General features: G+C 37.7%; 1 protein-coding gene across 1 annotated transcript; it reads right to left on the reverse strand.

The window, feature by feature from the left end:
• Positions 1 to 239: 239 nt before the first annotated feature.
• Positions 240 to 800, reverse strand: LOC131048003 (uncharacterized). Its single transcript, XM_057981832.2, has one exon. The coding sequence runs from the start codon at positions 798 to 800 to the stop codon at positions 240 to 242; it is 561 nt and encodes a 186-aa protein (XP_057837815.2).
• Between the last annotated feature and the right edge of the window lie 19,389 nt (positions 801 to 20,189).

Here is a 20,189-nt window from a genome sequence, read left to right on the forward strand (position 1 = left end):
AAAACAAGAGAAGATCCCCTCAAACAATATGGCACCCCAATGAACACATCAACTCAAAAGCTAAGAACTGGCCAGCACATTCCTTGCAATTATGAACAAGCATGCAAAATTGATGTGATCAAGTAAAGAGGCCAAAAGAAGGCCTCGTGCACCATCCCACCAAAATGCATACATATTAACAATTCCAAGCAAAGTGCAAGGTTGAGGAAAAGCTAAAGAATATGACCGAAAGGAAAAACTTAAGATTTCATAGGCAAAGGAGGCAGGAAACCCTCATCAATATCCTCCAATATTTGAATATTCTCATTTAAGGCCTTATTCGCCAAAAAATATGCAATGAAATTTACTTCCCTATAGCAATGAGAAATAGAATAAGAATTAAAGAGCTTAAGCTGCAAAAAAATCTTATCCACGCAATATTGTAAATGCCAAGAATTACAAGCTCGATTAGTAACAACATAAAAGACCACCATAGAATCTCCTTCAATCACAACATCTTTAAAATCCAATAAAATTAGCATATCTAACCCAACAGAGAGTGCATGAATTTCTACAACATTATTAGTCCCATCTGGGATACACTGACACCTAGCTCTAATAAATTTGGAACCATCATCAGTAACCACCACCCCAATGATAGACTTGCTCGGGTTGCCATGAGAGGAACTATCAAAATTTAACTTATACTTGGACCTGGGAGGTGGTAACCAGATTATCTCTTTTCTGTTAATTGAAGAAATCATTTTCCTAGAAATAGCCCCCTGAGAAGGAAGTAAATGTAAGGCCGACCAATGCCTCATGATCCAACTATCCAAAGAGGTGAAAGTACATTGAGAAATCATACCCTTATAAATAAAAGCCAAAGCAGATTTAGAAATGGATTTCTCAATGCAGAAAAGCACATCCGACAGGGAGGAAACCTTCTTCCTAAAGATTCTATTGTTCCTCTCTAGCCATATCTTCCAAATCAGAATAGAAGGGGAAATGACTCACATACAAGCATAAAAAGAAGATGAACATAAAGAAGGCCAACCCCTAAACTGAGACTGTAAGTCCCCACATAATGCAACAGACCAATTTAATTTATCAAAAAGCCAATACCAACATTTTGAAGCAAAAGGACAATGGAGAAAAAGGTGATCAACCAATTCCAAGGAACATCCACACAATACACAAGGAAACACAATAGTGAATGCCAAGTCTATCCAATCTCATACTAGTGAGGACTCTATCCTAAACTGCCAGCCATGCAAAAGCACCTACTTTTGGAAGACATGCAGTATGCCAAAAAAGTCTAGAGGGCCATACTTCCCCCCTACAATTAGCAGATAAAAACTTATAGCCATATTTAACCGAATATTCCCCATACTTAGAATGAACCCAAATTAGCTCATCATCAGAATTAGAAAAGACAATTTGATGCTTATTTAACTCCTCAACATAAGCAGACTTGACCTTGTTGGTTCCCAAAACCATAGATTGGAAATCTGAGAGATTTGCCAATTTTCTTACTGATTCCTGAATCAGCCTTGGCCAACGAACAAGAATGGTCAAAGACCAAATTCCTCTGCACTTTAGGCTCCACTAGATCTAGGTGGGTATACCCCAATCTCCAAAGCATAAAGAGATTTCTTTATAGTGAATTTAAACTATTTAATCTAGCTATTTACAGGACTGGCAAACAATTTCCTGCAACCATGCTTTATTGATATGCTTTTAACTTGTTTCAATTTGAAGATTTGAGTATAATTTTATATGAATAAAAGTTGTAACAAAATATTGTTGGAGATAAGAGTAATTATGAAAGAACAAGGCAAGTAAAAAATAGTAAGATGTTTCTCCGGTGAGGACTTTGTACACACTCAATCTATTCATAAGAAACCAGAAATAGACCAGTGCCTTATCTGACAGTTTACATGTCATTTAATGGACAAATACTTGTAGTCTTTGGAGACAGTGTGAAGAAACAAACTATCACTACAATATTCACAATGTATGCTATGAGAACAACAAAAACAATTCTTCTATCTCTATACCAATAGATGATAAAACATTGCAACAAATCTTCTTTAGATTTATCCAAAAGATTTTAAATCATTAATATCATATGACATGAAATGATCTGAAGATGAAAACAACAAACCTTGTATATTGATTTCTGGGAACAATTGGTGTACAAAAATTGCAGACTCACAGATACTTCATGGTTACACTTGTTTGCACAAAATAGATTTCGTTTCTACAGACTTATCTTACATAACACTATAAATTTCAACAGACAATCTAAAAAGACCATAATCTTACTTGCGATCTGTTTCCTATAGAATAAAAAATGACTCTCTATACATACATGACTCAAACGATATAAATGAAAGGACACACCCTTTCATTTGTACAAACAAAGACTAACAAAATTCCTAACTATCCCTCTTAACTGCTAGAACTAAAACACATGACAATAACATAGATTAGCCTTTTTCATCCAGTCGATTACCACATTTTTGGATGTGCTAAAGATATTTGTCCTCTTTATATGTAGTACCATTGAAGATAATATCTCTAACCGCTATCTCTGTTGTAACAAAACCTTCAACCTGCTCCCCTATTTCATTCATGTCCAACACATCTGCACGGGCAACGCTAAGGGCTAAACTGAGTAGAGACCTGCATTTGGTAATCCACTGGTGCTTGTCCTTCATGACCCCTGCATCATCAACTACACTTGGAAATCCATGATTGACGATCCCTTTACACTCCTCATACTCGGTATTTAATTTTGTTGTGAATTCTTGATGAGTGTCAATTAGCCTTTTGACTTTATTTATCCTTTTGTCACTTAGTGTCTAATCCTACAGTAGCATGTTTAACCTATTAAGGATCCTTTGGTGCGATAATGTGTTATCCATGGCTTTTTGATAAATAGTCCAATATTTCTCCAATACCTTCTGCAGATTTTCAAATCATTTTGTCAATAAGACACATGTTGTGTCTGTCCTTATGCTCTATATTCTTTCCTTCAATTTTTTGTTTCCCTTGTACAGTTATTCACACTTCTTTTTTCAGTTTAGATTCGTCTGCTATCTGGGATACAGGTTGGCCCCTACTCCTCAAAAGTTCTTCATACAATGATTTATACTTTCTTGCTTCTTTCATCAACATCTTTATCTATGCTTTGTTTAATTTTGAGATATCAACTCCCATATTTTGTTGTGACCATGGGATCAACCTCTCCAACCTTCAACTTCATCATGTGTCCAAAAGCCTTGTCCACATCTATGATCTTTGGCCTTCTATTTGGGGGATAAAGAGCCCACAACCACATAGCCTCATCATCTGGATCATATCTTGATTTGATGAAGATGTCATTCACGCCCTAAATGTCCAATTTGAAATCCTTCTTCTCTGAATATAATAGGCTATCAAAAATGAAGGACACACTAAGATCCCAGCTTGAAAACAAGATAATCCCTCCCTCTACAAGAATCTGGCTTCCCCTTTGTGGATTCATGCTTTCCACTTTTGCATCAATATCTTCCTTCAGTTTCCTAAGAATCTCTGCCTCATTCTTTGGTGTTATGTCAAGCATTGCTTCTCTTAGCCTTTTCCCCTTGAAGTGATACAAGAAGGACTTGAATTCCTTTGACTTGATGAACTCATCATCAAACACAAAAGAGGTATGCTCCTCTAGCCTAATGTCCACATACACATTTATCCTTGCAATGGTTATGTCCCATGCTTCAGGTTCTTCCTCCCTTTCAGGCCTCCTAAATCTTGAAATAGCTTCATTTTCTCCTGACTCACTCTCTGCCTCTTCTTTCTCTCCTATCTCCTGCATCTGTTACTTCTTCTCATCCAGTTTCCATTCTAAAATTTGGACTATCTGCATAGCCTCCTCAGACTCTTTTTTCCTAAGGATATCCCAGGCTTCTACATACTCATGAAAGTAATCACCCAGATTTTGCCTTTTCCTACCCTGATCGATGTAGCCCTCAAGGTCATAGTTCTTCCAACTTGTATTCTCATAGAGGTTGTAATCTTCTATCAACCTCTTGTCAATGATCTCATATGCCTTTGTGGAGACAATAGTGAAATCACTGAAATGTAAGGTCCCAAGCAAGAAAACGTGCTTGTGAGCACCCCCAAAATGCATTGCATTTGAGACACTCATCTGCCATACAATCTCCAGGTAAGCAATCCTATCAGGTGCAGGCTTCGGCAACACATAAGGAGCTCCTTCAAATCTGAAAACCCTAACATAGGCGAAGTCCTAGAACACATACCAATCACCCCAATTGTGATTTACTTTGGTATCCCCATGTTCATGGGGTCTGAGGAATCTTTTGATTTCCTCTGAAAAAGAACCATCAAAATACACTCCAAAAGCTCTGAATAAAGGCTACACAAAAAACTCTTCAAACTTGATATAGTGGGATCTCATGAAACGTGAATCCCACAATGACCACCATAATTGTACAGGCTGCTCCTCTCCATCCTTACCACAAATATTCAACTTTAGCTCCTCAAGCCACATTCCCCTGAGTCGTCCATAAAACAAGACAACATGCATCAACAAAGAGTAAAACTTAAGAGATTCAACATGGTTATTTTGAAGGCTTAAGAAACTCTCATGTATTTTCTCAACAACATAAGTAGCATAGTCGAATTGTGTCGGCTCATGCATCTGTGTGTTGGCAACAAGGACCAGAGGTCCTATCCGAGCTATATCTGGGACTTCAACTCCTCCCACTTGACTGCCTGCCATATAGGTATACTGCATATACTGCCTAAAAATATTGATATCAAATGGGGGCTCATCCTCTTCTATCAATTTTCCCTTTGCAGACTTATGAATGGACAAATTCAATCCATTGTACATAGTGTCCATCTTTGTATACTCTTCCTCTAGTTTCTCAAAAGACAAAGGAACATTAGATTCAAAACCTAGACCAAAAACCTCCTGGATGGTGGCTACTAAGATATGGATGAAAGCATCATCATTTGGTAATTGGATACATCTTTTTGCAGCATTGTAAGCCCTAGCCAATGTTTTCATCAATTGGACATTTACAAAGATGTTAGGGACTGCAAGCTTACCCAATCCATGGGTTTGAAATTGGGGCTGGCTTATTTCTCTTTGTATAATGATACAAGAATAATTCATGACCTCTGATCCTGGTCTAGATATCGCCGATTTCTTTGAAATCGTTCTCTAACTGGTCACGGATGGGTAGGTTGACCTTTGATCTCTGGGATTTGGCTCCCGGTGAGCTTATTTGTTCAATCATATCCTAGTTCAACTTTCATTTCAATGCACCTTCTCCCCCTTTAGACTTTTTAGAAGTGCTTTCAAAGACTTCTATGACCTTCCTCTTGCCCTTGGAACTAGCACCCTCCATACTTGAATCTTTCAAGCTTTTTACTATTTGATTCTCTGTAGTTTAATTTTGCTTCAATCTCTCTGTTAGCTTCAAACTGCTATGCAAAATCCTTGTACCGACTCTTCATATATGGATTTGACGAATTAAAAGAATTTACTCAACTGAAGTCCTGCTATGATTTGCCTCATGCAAACACCAATCTACCCGTTCTCTACATTTAATAATGGCGGGTCGATCCATTTGTAATCAGATTCTGCAATGGCTAATTGGCATAACTTTTTTGATAATTCAACCAGTTGGCACCACCTGTCCTTTCGGTTGGCATAAGTCTCACAGATCATTTCACCTCTTGGTATTATTATTCTTTCACCTTTATATCACATTGGCGTATGTCATTCTGATACACCCTCCTTTTATTCCTCTTGGAATTCTGCCCATCGGGTTTTAGCATAGCTTCAAATATGTTCCTCCGATAGTGAAAATTTATTCCGATGAATCCCCCTTGGTAGTCTGCATCTCATTCGTTACATCGGGTCACCTTATCGGGTATTGGGACAACTTATTTTATGTTTCCTTGATGACATTTACTTCATGCTTGTGCTTCCCTTTCACTTCTCCAGTCTATCGACATATGATTTCTTGATGAAACCTCCCTCTTGGTCATCGTGTTGCAAAGCTTATTAGGTGTCAGGACAACCCTTCCTGTGTTTCTTCGATGACCCGATGACATCGGGCTCCAGCCTGTTTGTTTATAGATCCATCGGCTTATGCTCCCCCGATCAAGTCTCCTTCTCGATAACCGTTTCACATTCCTCATCGGGTATCGACGTAGTGGAAAATATCTTCCTTTGAAGGGCCGATGTCATCCTGATGACTTTACCTTGTTGCTCTTTTAGTCACTTACTTCGGTGTAGGCTATCCCGATGAAACCTCATTTCCATCCATCATGATATATACCATATCGGGTATCAGGGTAGCTTTTTCTTACACTGTCTGATATACTGATGATTTCAAAACATACGCTCCGCATTCTCCTTAGTTGGTGTAAGTCATACCGATAACCTCCTCCTCTATGCTCGACTTTGTCTTTCTTATCAGGCATTGGTGTAACCCAAAACTCCTTTCACTGATAGTTTGAGCTATCCTGATGGCTTAATATTCCCACTTTTATGTGTTGTTTCATCGGATAAAGTCATGTCGATGACACCACCTTCTGCCATATAGCCCATCGGGTATCGAGGTAGCAAGAGATATCATTTTCTGACAACCCGATGAAATTTACTGTCTACTTCATATTGTCTTTGATCTGTGTAGGTTATACCGATCACCTCATCAGCTATCGGCACAACATTTTTCTCATGCCTTTGACAATGAATGTTATACCGATGAGCACCTTCTTCTAAATTTCCTTCTGGTTCTCCTTCAGAGTGACCGGTCTAGGTCATGCCGATAAGTTTTCTCATTATTTATGCCATTTGGTCTTATCGGGGTAACTTACATTGATAGTTAAAACTTGACAATTATGCAAATTAAGCTCTTCTCCATATATCACTCGCACTTGTAACCTGTTGGCTCCCAAATCAACAGATTGGATAGGTTCTAAAGAAATGCCAACTCCTATGATCAAACCCTCCAATTGACTTGGCCAACTTATAGAGTGAACCTATTTGGTTGCTAACTCTCTCACTTTAGGCTCTGCAGGACCTAGGCGGGTATACCTATTCACCAGTTGTTTTTTAATGACCAGTGCTTTTTATAGCAGATTAAGTATCTTGGTCTGGTTTCCTCCTATCTCAGAATGGCATAAGTTCCTGGGATGGAGATATAGCAGATGAGTTCAAGATTGCTGTTGTAGAAGCTATTCAATCTATGTTTCCTACTTAGTTACTCCTATTGCTTTGAAATAACATATGATGAATATGGTGATAATTGTAATTTGTAAATAGCCAGTGCCTTCTTCGTTGTATGGGCTACAGAGTCTTTATATCTTCTTTAGGACTTCCTGTGCGAACTTGTGAGATAGTTTTTAAACCCACCCCTTTATGGATCTGTCGGTTATTATTTCTTATGAGATCAATTGAATGCCTATATCATAAGTTGCTTGAATGAATTTAACCCTACCTTTAAGGGACCATTCAAGTAAGCACTGCAAAGAACAATTACAATTCGCAAGCAGGACTTTTATTTCAACCTTATAACATACAACATAAATTTCATTCAAAGAATATGAATAACCTTATCTCCTTTAGATAATATCACAAGTGACTACCAATAACAAAATGAAACAATCCACAACACATATGCAAAGAAAAACGACTGATCATAGTATGTATTCCATCAAAATTTGTATAACAGAAAACTTACGGGCTGTCATACATTGCTGTTTTTTTTAAAAAAATATCTCCCTCCAATATTACAAAAACCTCTCTCATATATATATGAGAGCAAAAGTTATTTATGAAAAGACATGTCTTTTCAAAACAGTAATTGTTAATTTTGAACATTCCTAACAAACTTAAGTAAAAAGAGATTAAGAATTCCTAAATGAGGAATATAATCATCCTCTTTAAAAGTCTTGATCTTAATACTCTGTTTCTTCAATTCTTCTCCTTGTGAAAGGTATTCGAATATCATTTGGTTGACAGTAGGGGCCATGTCTCTGCTTCGATCCAACCTTGATAGAGCCCGATCCTTGATGCTCACAAGTTCATTCCGTAAATCTTCCATAGACATTACTAATTCTTCTTTATAAATCGAGGGCATTCCAATAGGGCTCCCATCATCCAATTCTTTAAGATCTCTTTTTAGCATATCTTCAAATTTAACATGATCTTCTATATATGAAGTCCCTTCAGCTTTCTCCTCTTGCGTCGTCACATCAATACTGTTTATCACTTCATGCAATCGTGTTTTTAACCTTTCATGCTCTCTTAATGCCTTAATGGTTCCAGTGTACACCCTCCAATAATGTTCAACATGAATAAGCATGGTGTTGAATCGGTGTTCAATGATATCATTAACCAATTTATCCATCTTTCGCTGGATATTATTTACCTGTTTGGTAGCCTTATTCGCTTGATACTTCCAATACAGAACATCAGAAACATCATCCAAGCTCTACCCTGTGGGATATGAGGTATATTCACTTAAAGGAGTTCCTGTCTCAAGTTGTAATATCTTCGTTTAAAACTTTTGATTCTCCTTTTAGATCTTTCATATAAGCCCTTATAGGTAATGTTTTCCCTGACCAAAAACTCTGTCTGATCCAAATTTAATTTGGCTACATCCAGGTTCAATTTTGCAGTGACCCTAGGGTCACTCTTTCCAACCTGATGAATCATAAGGTGCCTAAAGGTTTCTTCAACATCCATAATAATTGGTCTTTTTCCTTTCGGATACAGTGCCCATTGTAGGAGAGCTTTTTGATCAGGATCATATCCGGAACCTAGGAACAATTTATCTATTTCTTGAGGCAACACTTGTTGATTCAAGACCTGCTTCTTCAAGAATCCATCAAACAGAAGTGCTGAATTTATGTCCCAACCAGAAAAGATGATAACACCAGCCTCTTTTAATATTTTCCTCCCTTTCTCAGTGGTCATATCTTTCATGAGGGTATCAATTTCATCTTGTAGCCTTTTCATCTGTTCGTCTTCTAGTCTCCCAGCCATACTTCGTTTCACATGAGCCCCTTTATACTGGTACAAGAATGAAAGGAATTCCCTCGAAGAAGCGAATCCATCATCAGCAACAAAGTCCTCATGCTCTGTCATCCTTATATCAACTACATCTTTAATATTGAATTCACCAATGTCCACATCTACCTCTGCTTCAAAACCAAGGGGATAATCTTCTCTTGGGGAGTCAGCAGGGATGCTACTAGCAGCAGATTTTGGTGACATGTGAGCCAATGGTTGACTATCCTTTTCAGTGTTGATAAAATGGAGGAACTGTGGGGGGACTCTATGCATAATCTCTACCTCATGTTGAAGTATCTTTTTGGCTATTTCCAAAGGATTTTGGAGGTTTCCAAGTAGGTCTCCATCCACCATCCCCCTTGCTCTTTTCCATTTGAAGGCTTCCCAAGTCATTTTGCTTCTTTCTCTCAAAGCCCTGGCCTCTTCCCTTTCAAGGTTCTTGATTAAATCATCTGCATTTTAGCCACATGTATTCCGGCTTTTAGTTTCTGTGACGCCCTTGTAGCTCTTATATATCTTTCAGGATCAAAGTTCTCTCTAGGATCACCTAGAGTCATGCCATAATAATCTAATTTATTTTGAAGTAAATGATAGCTTTTGGAACTTTTAACAATAAAATCAGAAAACACCAATAACCCTGGCACAATGGATTGTTTACCAAAATCCGTAACATGTTTGGCACTGACAGCAGATAATTGTCTCACAATCTCTAGGCTAGCCACCTGGTTTGGTACTGTAATTGGAAGCATGTATGGCTTTCCTTCATACCTAAATACCCTGATTTATGTGTGATTACGGTGGCAATACCAGTCACCCCAGTTGTGATCAATCTGAGACTCTGGAGAGAAGTATTTTGGCTTGAGGAATTTCTTAATTTTAGGAGACAGAGTATAATCTCTATGTTGTCCAAAGGCCGCACTAAGAGGTTTCACAAAATACTCTTGAAAGTGCCAGTATTGGTTGTTTATGAATCTTTGATCCCATGCAGAAACCCACAACTGAACTGGTTTCTTCAAACCATTCTTATCATAAGCTCTGATGCTGAAATCATCTGACCAGAAATTGATTTCTTGTCCACAATAAAGAATGATGTGCATCAATAAAGAATACAACGAGAAATGGACATTTACAAGGTCTCCTTTCAACTTTTCCAACCCATGATTTAGGGCTTCTGCAACATAAGTGGCATAGTCAAATGACCTAGGGTCTTTCGATTGTAAATCAGCACACAGAACCATAACCCCAATATCCATGAGAGGATGAGCCTCTAAGCCTAATACTTTGGCTACAGCATAGTATGTATACTTAAAATATGGATGGAATTGGTTTACATCAAATGGCACCTTGTCATTTTTACTGAATGGAACAAAGGACCCTCCTACTTTTGGCCAGTGAATGGGTAATCTCCATGTCCTGTAGATGTCCTCCAAATTAAAGAATTCTCGCGAAAGTTTCTGTATATCAATTCTCTCTTCTACTTCCTAGTCTAGATCAAATACCATATCAATAGTCTGTTTGTTAATCACCACCAAGGGATTCCCTCAGTAGTCGCATATGGTTTTGGTTTTCAGATCATAGCAATCTACCAGAGCTTTCATTAATTCAACATCCACAAATACATTCGGGACTACCAATTTCCCTAAGTTTTTCTTCCACAGGTTACTTATGGGCTCAGGAGCATCCCTTCTCTTGTAACTAAATAGGAACAACTCATGTGCTCTGATTTCAGTCCATATGTCTCCTAGATGTTCAAATCTATCTTCCAACCCTTCTTCTTCACTCTTGATCTTTTTGGACCTCACACTAGATGTCGGGCACTGGTCTAGCAAATCCTGAGTCAAAGCTCTACCCTCCGTTTTCTGTCGTTTGGGCTTCTCCTCAGGGTTTAATTCTTTCCCTTTCCTACTCTTTTTAGAAGAAGAAGAAGGTTCCATAATGTTAATTAGTATGAGAAATCACACTTACTTGGAGAACTGCCGAGCTCTTTTGATTGTCGCTTACGAACTTCAGCAAACTCCTCGTAATTTTCCGTCTCTTGGCATCAATCTAGTTCTTATGAAAATTCAATCAATTCACCTGTAATTGCATGGGCAACTTGTGCATAGTTAATATCTCCGCGTTTATAACGGCTATTCAAATGTTTAAACTTAATTGCAGATGTGACATTCTCCACTTGGGATTTTAACTCCTTCGCGGGAAGTACTGTTCAACTGAAATGATCGTGAATCGAGTTTTCGATGAAACCCTTGTCTTCGGCTGAATACTTTGATCTTTCATCGAAAGTTCACTTTCATCGATATCACCTTATCGGCGAATGGCCTATGTCAAAAAACCATTTTCTACTCTTCTCGAAATCATCTTTTCTTTGACGAACTTTCCTTCGATGAGTCATTCGTGAGTTTCATCTAAATCATATTTCGATGAGTTCTGTTCTTCGGTGAAAGTTTATGCAAGCCCTCCGAAAGCCCTTTTTCTTCAATGTCCTTTTTATCGATAAAACCCCTCTGTTTTTGTTCGATATAATGTTATCGATGAGATTTGCTTTTCGATGAATGTTTTTTAAGTTTCTTCGGCAGTTGTATTTCCTCGACTTCACCTTTCGCTTTTTGCTTTTCACTTTTCGATGAAACCGGAGTATCGATGAGTGGCTTCTTTTATTTATCGAAAGAGATATTCCACCGAAGACATCTTACATAGTGTTTTACACGTCATGTTCCATTTCGATGAAAGTATTCTTGCGGTGAAACTCCTTTCGAGATGCTCGACATGATATTTTGGCCGATGATCTTTTAGTTTTTTTTCACGCCTATGGGAAGATTTTTTTTAATTTCAAATATAGCGTTCAATAGTGGCTTTGACTGAGGATGGAGGCATATTGTGTATGTCTTCAAGAATTCAAAATCTCTGGTTAGCGAGGATACATTTTGACAAGTCATGGTATTTACAATGGAAGTGGATCCTAATCTACTGTACATGTAACAGAATATATCAAGAAAATAAGTTTTTTAAGAATTGTCCATGTACTGGCAATTCTTGGACTTCCCCTGTTGTATTTTGGAGTAGGTAGGAATCTTCTCCCTTTTTATCCATAATCACATATGGTCCGATCCATAAAGCCTCAAATTTGCCATGCTTGCCTTTGTCTTGACTCCTGGCATTCCACATTAAAACCCAATCACCCACACAAAATTTCCTATCTGTTGTCCTCCTGTCATACAACCTCTTCATCTGATTTTGAATTTTGATATTCTGCTTCTGAGCCTCTGCTCTAACTTCATCAAGCTCTACTAACTGCATCATCCTCTCTTGTGAGGGGTCTTCAACATCTATCCCTTCTTGAGTCATGAATCTATGTACAGGCAAGAGATTGTCCAAAGGCAATTTGGCTCTTTTGCCATAAACCAACTCAAATGGAGACTTTCTCGTAGATTTCTTCATTGTTATTCTATCTGCCCATAATGCAAGACTCAATTTTGAATCCCATGCCTTCTTGTTGTGTCCAAACATCTTTTTAATGATCTTTAGGATGTTCTTGTTGCTTGATTCAGCTTGCCCATTTCCTTGAGGGTGGTAAGGAGAAGAATGAGATATTTGAATGCTCTTCACAAAAAGTGTTGAATTCCTCAGACCTAAAGGACATGCCATTGTCTGAGATGATCTTTGCAGGAACACCGAATCTAGTAATAATGGTCTCCATTATGAATTTTATTACCACTTTACTAGTAGCCTGTCTAGTAGGTATTGCCTCTACCCACTTGGTAAAATAGTCTGTAGCGACCAATATCCATCTATGTCCTGCGCTGGATTTTTCTGATATCTCTCCTATGAAATCTATTCCCCATTGCTGAAATGGTTCCTCAGCTAGCATCGGTCCTAATGGAAGTGACCCTTGATATTTCATTTTGCCTGAAAATTTCTGACAAGCTTCACACTTTCTAACATATCTATAAGAGTCATTGAAGACACATGGCCAAAAGTATCTAGCTCTCAATATCTTATGTGTAGTAGTCTTAGCTAAAAAATGACCACCACAAACCCCATCATGCATCTCTTGAAGAACTTTCTCTACTTGGTAGTTATCTAGGCATAATAATAATATCCCATCTCTGTTTTTCCAATACAAGTCCCCATTGACAATCACATATCTCGTAGATTTCAACTTTAAAGTTCTTCTCTGATTATCAGTCATACCATCCGGGCATTTCAAGTGCTTAAGGTAGTATATGATATCAGTGTACCATGTTGTATTCTCAATGCTAAAGTTGGCTTCTTCTAACCCTACTTGATTTACACAAGACTCTTCAATTTTAGTTCCTGTCATGAGTTTAGCCAACCCTTGTCCTTTGATAACTTGTGAAATTTTGAGTTCAATGTTGAACTCTTGTATTTGGTTGATCCATTTACATCTTTTGCCTGTGACCTCAGTCTGTCTGAAGATATCTTTCACTGCTACATTAGGAACATATGCTATAACTTCAGCCCCCACTAAGTATGGTCTAAACTGTTTTACTGACTTGACCAAGGCATAAGCCTGCTTTTCATTCAACTCATATTTTATTTCTAAAGGGCTCAAAGACTTGCTAAAATATGCAATGGGCTGCTCATACCCCTCTGGATTCTTCTGCAGTAATACTGCTGCTATTGTGTGACAGGAGGCAAATGAGAATATTATAAAAGGCTTGCTAAAATCTGGAGAGATTAGTACTGGTGCTTCAGAAATTGCTCTTTTGATCACTACAAAGAAATCAATTGCTTCCTCAGTCCAATCTATCTGGACTCCTTTCTTTAACATCTTTACTATAGGTTTTATTATGTCTGCAAAATTTAGAATAAACCTTCTTACAAAATTTATTTGTCCCAATAATGATTGAATGGCCTTGATAGTTCGGGGAATGGGAACCTCATTGATCGCTGCCACCCTTTCAGGGTCAATTCTTACCCCCTCCTTGGATACTATGTGTCCAAGTAACTTTCCTTCTTCGACACCAAAGTGGCATTTTTTAGGATTCAAGGAAATCCCATACTCTAAGGCTTTCTTGAATATCTTCTCAAGGTGCTCACAATGATCATCAGCTTTCTTTGAGTACGCAGTTAAGTCATCTTGGTATACTACCATGATTATATCAATCAGCTCTGCAAAAGCCACGTCCATTGCCCTCTAAAAGGTAGCACCAGCATTAGTCAATCCAAATGGCATTTGTGCATATACATAAGTGCCCCATGGAGTTGTAAAGGCTATTTTATATTTTTCAGTTTCTTTAACTTTCACCTGATTATAACCTGAAAACCCATCCATCATAGACAATAACTCACACCCTGTCACCTTCTGCAGCATGTTGTCCATATTTGGCAATGGGTAATTGTCCTTTAGAGATGATATGTTTAAGTTTCTAAAGTCCACACACAATCTAATATCCCCATTCTTCTTTCTGACCGGCACCAAGTTAGAGACCCATGTGGAATATCTATAGGGTTCAATAATTCTTGCGTCTTTCATTTTTATGATCTCTTCCTTCATTTTTGGTAACAATGTTGGATTAATAGGTCTCTGCTTTTGTCTAAATGGTTTAGCTTTTGGCTTAAGTGGTATCTCATGCTGAAAAAGATCTTCTCTATAGGCTTTGAGATCTTCATAAGACCATGCAAACACATGTTTATATCTTCTTAGTAATGTCATCAGTTGTTGCCTCATGGCAGGAGTTAGCCTTTTCCCAATGAAAACATTTCTAGGAGTTTCTTCACTTCCTAAATTGACTTGTTCCATGTCACTTTCTTTAACAGTTGATCCTTTAGTCTCAATCGCATCCTGAGCATTGAAAGCCCTTTCCAATGCTACTAAGCCTCTTGGTAATTTATTTGACTTCAGTTGTATGATTTCATGTCCAAATAAGGTTTCCTTACCTTCAGTCTCTTCCACGAAGTCATTGAAATTTAATGCCTGAGTCTGATAGCGATCAGCACACTGTAAGAATTTTAGTAGGTCCGCATCATCTTGAAACACTTTCCAATTATGTATGTTGTCAGGAACAGATGGTCTTACTTTCATCTCTACTTCAGATATCCCAGTTAATGTTATATCATTATCCTTTAATGCAATACTGGCCAAAAAGTCTGCCATGATGTTCTTTGACCTGTCTATCCAGTTTATTTGAAAGGCATCAAAAAGTTCTATAGTATCCCAGACAGCATTTCTATACTGTTTCAATCTTAAGTGTTTTGAAGAATACTTCTCCTTTACTTGTGAGACTATTAACTCCGAGTCACCAAACACACTGAGTAATCTAATTCCATGTTTAACTGCTATATTAAGACCAGTGAGTAAGGCTTCATACTCCGCAATGTTATTTGTGCACTCGAGTAATAGTTTGAAAGAATATTTGTATGTTTCCCCTGTGGGTGAAATAAATAGGATTCCAGCCCCACTCCCTTCCTTACTACAAGATCCATCGAAGAACATTTTCCACACCTGATCATCCTTTCCAGCTAGACTTGATTTAATGGGGATCCATTCATCAACCTTGGGTTTTGTCAACTGCACCCGAAAATTGTCCATATCAGTTTGCAAAAAGCATATTTGATTTGCTGATTCTTCCATGTCTTCTATGATATATGTGGACCGGGGTTCCCTATAAATCTTTACTTCCTACCCATTTATTGGAATCATAGCATATGACAAATCTAACTGCACATACTCTCCAATCATGTTCGACCATTGCCTAGATAGCAACATCCCATAGTTTGGAGGGACATCCACCACTGTAATATCTGTTTTGTACGATGCTTCTGGACAAGCTGCCAATTTGAATTCTACATCCTTCATGATGCCAAACACTAGGACCGACCTGTTGTCCATGGCATAACATTTCCCAAAGGTAGTATCAACTTCCAATCCAAGCTCTTTCATCACCCCAACAGGCATAACATTTATGGCTGCTCCTGAGTCGATCATACAATTCTTTACTTTTTTATTGTTTACCACCAAAGTGAGATAAAATGGATCTACCTGTGTTGGGTTTTTGGTGATGGTGGACCCTAAATATATAACTGGGGCCATCTGTTCATTATTGTTACCTTTTGGAACTTCTTGTTTCTGTTCGTTCACCTTTTCCTTTTGGACACCTGAAATTATCTCAAGAGTTTTTTCTCTGTATTCAGGAAACTTCATTATTTCCATTAAGGGAACATAAACTTTTAATTGTGTTAATGCATTTGAAATATCAAATGAAGTGGAGTGTTGTGCCAAAGGAAATTTTGCTATCTCTTCCTTTTGAACATCAGGACTCCTTGTATTATTCTTTGGTACATCCTCCTTAGTTTTAACTGCTTTATTTGTTTGCTTGGGTGTTTCATTAGTTTCTTTTATAAAAAGACTAGTAAGTTTGCCTTGTTTTGGATTCACCACTCTATTCCTCAAATCATAAGTTCTTTTTGCTTGTGCAACAGCATAAGCTGTAATTCTTCTCTTTTCTTCTTCAGTGGGGATTCTGAGCTTGACACCTTCACCTATGTTGGTGGTTACGGGTAACACAGAGCATTGATCAATGTTCATGGAATCTGATCCTCCTTCTTCTGCAAAGGATATCATGTTAACAGTTGGGTCACCCATATGCTCTTCATAACCATTCTCTTCCTCCTGTAATCCTTTTGCTACAACGCACAAAGAGGGAGCATGTGGCATATTGCAAGCATAACACCACATGTCATCATCTTGAGTATAGTTCACTGTTCTTTTCAAGGGATCTGGAATTTGTTGGTTATCTCTGTGGTTCCTATTTACTGGTTTTTCATCTTTCCAAGTAGTTTTATAGGGCATGTCATGCAATCTGGGCCTCTTAGGATGATAATATTGCTGCTTCTTTGTTTTGTTTACCCTCACAGATAGATCTTTTAGAGCATTCAAAACTTTGTCAAGCTTATCCTCATCTTTATTAGCCTTGGGTGCTTTAGGATTGTACAGCCTTACATCTTCCCTTTTTCCCACTTTACTAGCAACCTTCCTGTTATTTTCTATAACAATGGCATCTTTCATAACATCCCGGAGGTCTCTAGGATTTCTGGTTCTCAACTCATAGTTTGTTTTACTATCATAAGCATTGATGTAATATCGAATGCTTACCTCAGGTACTGGTTTCATCCTATTGGGGATTTTGTTTAGAACTCTGTTAAATCTTTTGTTAAAATCTACCACTGATTCATTTTGCTCCCTTTTGATGCTAATGATCTCATGCAAAGCAAATTCAGGGCTGTTATGGTCTCCATACTGCTCAAGGAATAAGCTTTTGAATTTTGCAAGATTTCTAATGGATGCATCAGGCAACGTCCTAAACCAATCTCTTGCATCTTCTGTTAATGACTGCATAAATAACCTGATCTTAACATCTTCATGTGGTAAACCAAAATCTTCAATTACTGCATCAAAGGCCTTACAATGGGCCTCCCCTGAAATTGCATTACTTCCAGTGAATCTTGGTATTGCAGTCCTGATTTCATTCGGGATAGGATATGGGTATACCATCATTCCTGAGAAATCAAACTACCTCATTTGCTCCATATTTATTAGCCCATGTCCCTCGTGAGGATTCCCAAAATTTTGGTTCATATTACCATATAAGGGCATTTGATTTTGATAAGGAAATGGGTATTGATTCTGGTACTGATATTGAAATTGATCAGGGGGTGGACGTTGGTTATAAAATTGGTCTGGAGGTGGAAACTGGTTATGAGTAGCAAAGTTTTTATGTGAATTTGGCTGGTCTGGTGGTGCACTCGATTGCATATGATCATCCCTTTTGTTACCAAACAAGGGGTTCTCATAAGCCTTAAAATTGTTACTCTTTGTTTTACTCACTCCCTGAGCACATTTTTTTCTGTAATTGTTTACATCTTTATTAAAGTCATCCTCACCAACATTTATGCCTAATTTAGCACATAGCTCCAAACATTCCTGAGTCCTTCCTGAATCTCTCATTTTAGCAACTGCCTCCATCATTTGTCTAGTTAAATCTATAAATCTATCTGCAGGATCTGCCATACCTGATGAAGGCGGTGTGTTTTGTCTGGATCGTGCTTCATGATTTTCAAAACCAGGGGGAATTTGATATCGGCTTTTTTGGGCTTTATATGCTACAACCAAATCCTCGTTTACTGGGCTTGAAGTAGTTGCTTTATCCTTTTCCCTTAAACGTGAATGTTGGTTGTTTTCATGCTTATACTGATTGTACCTTTCTCTCATGAATTCATTCATGGATTCTTCTTTGTTTTTTTGTTGAGAAAAATCTAACTGGAATAAAGGTTGTCCTTTTGTGACTGACCTCGTTCCGTGCATAGATACTCCTCTCCCTTTTTTTATTTCAGAGTCGCCACCTCTCTTCTTAAGAGGAATGTTTTTTCTTTCTTCTGAGTTCTCTCCCACAACAGAGTCTTAATAATTCTCCCCAGCAGAGTCGCCAATCTGTTGGCTCCCAAATCAACAGATTGGATAGGTTCTAAAGAAATGCCAACTCCTATGATCAAACCCTCCAATTGACTTGGCCAACTTATAGAGTGAACCTATTTGGTTGCTAACTCTCTCACTTTAGGCTCTGCAGGACCTAGGCGGGTATACCTATTCACCAGTTGTTTTTTAATGACCAGTGCTTTTTATAGCAGATTAAGTATCTTGATCTGGTTTCCTCCTATCTCAGAATGGCATAAGTTCTTGGGATGGAGATATAGCAGATGAGTTCAAGATTGTTGTTGTAGAAGCTATTCGATCTATGTTTCCTACTTAGTTACTCCTATTTCTTTGAAATAACATATGATGAATATGGTGATAAGTGTAATTTGTAAATAGCCAGTGCCTTCTTAACTGTATGGGCTACAGAGTCATTATATCTTCTTTAGGACTTACTGTGCGAACTTGTGAGACAGTTTTTAAACCCACCCCTTTATGGATGTATAGGTTATTATTTCTTATGAGATCAATTGAATTCCTATATCATAAGTTGCTTGAATGAATTTAACCCTACCTTTAAGGGACCATTCAAGTAAGCACTGTAAAGAACAATTACAATTTGCAAGTAGGACTTTTATTTCAACCTTATAACATACAACATAAATTTCATTCAAAGAATATGAATAACCTTATCTCCTTTAGATAATATCACAAGCAACTACCAATAACAAAATGAAACAATCCACAACACATATGCAAAGAAAAATGACTGATCATAGTATGTATTCCATCAAAATTTGTATAACAGAAAACTTACGGGCTGTCATACATTGCTGTTTTTTTTTTTTAAAATATCTCCCTCCAATATTACAAAAACCTCTCTCATATATATATGAGAGCAAAAGTTATTTATGAAAAGACATGTCTTTTTGAAACAGTAATTGTTAATTTTGAACATTCCTAACAAACTTAAGTAAAAAGAGATTAAGAATTCCTAAATGATGAATATAATCATCCTCTTTAAAAGTCTTGATCTTAATACTCTTTTTCTTCAATTCTTCTCCTTGTGAAAGGTATTCGAATATCATCTGGTTGACAGTAGGGGCCATGTCTCTTCTTCGATCCAACCTTGATAGAGCCCGATCCTTGATGCTCACAAGTTCATTCCGCAAATCTTCCATAGACATTACTCCTCCTTCTTTATAAATCGAGGGCATTCCAATAGGGCTCCCATCATCCAATTCTTTAAGATCTCTTTTTATCATATCTTTGAATTTAACATGATCTTCTATATATGAAGTCCCTTCAGCTTTCTCCTCTTGCATCATCACATCAATACTGTTTATCACTTCATGCAATCGTGTTTTAAACCTTTCATGCTCTCTTAATGCCTTAATGGTTCTAGTGTACACCCTCCAATAATGTTCGACATGAATAAGCATGGTGTTGAATCGGTGTTCAATGATATCACTAACCAATTTATCCATCTTTCGCTAGATATTATTTACCTGTTTGGTAGCCTTATCTGCTTGATACTTCCAATACAGAACATCAGAAACATCATCCAAGCTCTGCCCTGTGGGATATGAGGTATATTCGCTTAAAGGAGTTCCTGTCTTAAGTTGTAATATCTTCATTTGTAACTTTTGATTCTCCTCTTTAGATCTTTCATATAAGCCC

Source organism: Cryptomeria japonica, chromosome 4 (genome assembly GCF_030272615.1).
Source record: "Cryptomeria japonica chromosome 4, Sugi_1.0, whole genome shotgun sequence".
Taxonomy (NCBI): Eukaryota; Viridiplantae; Streptophyta; class Pinopsida; order Cupressales; family Cupressaceae; genus Cryptomeria; species Cryptomeria japonica.

What these genes read in the sequence shown, in the direction of transcription:
- LOC131048003 (XM_057981832.2), bottom strand. Translation starts at nt 800, where the DNA reads ATGAGGCATTGGTCGGCCTTACATTTACTTCCTTCTCAGGGGGCTATT.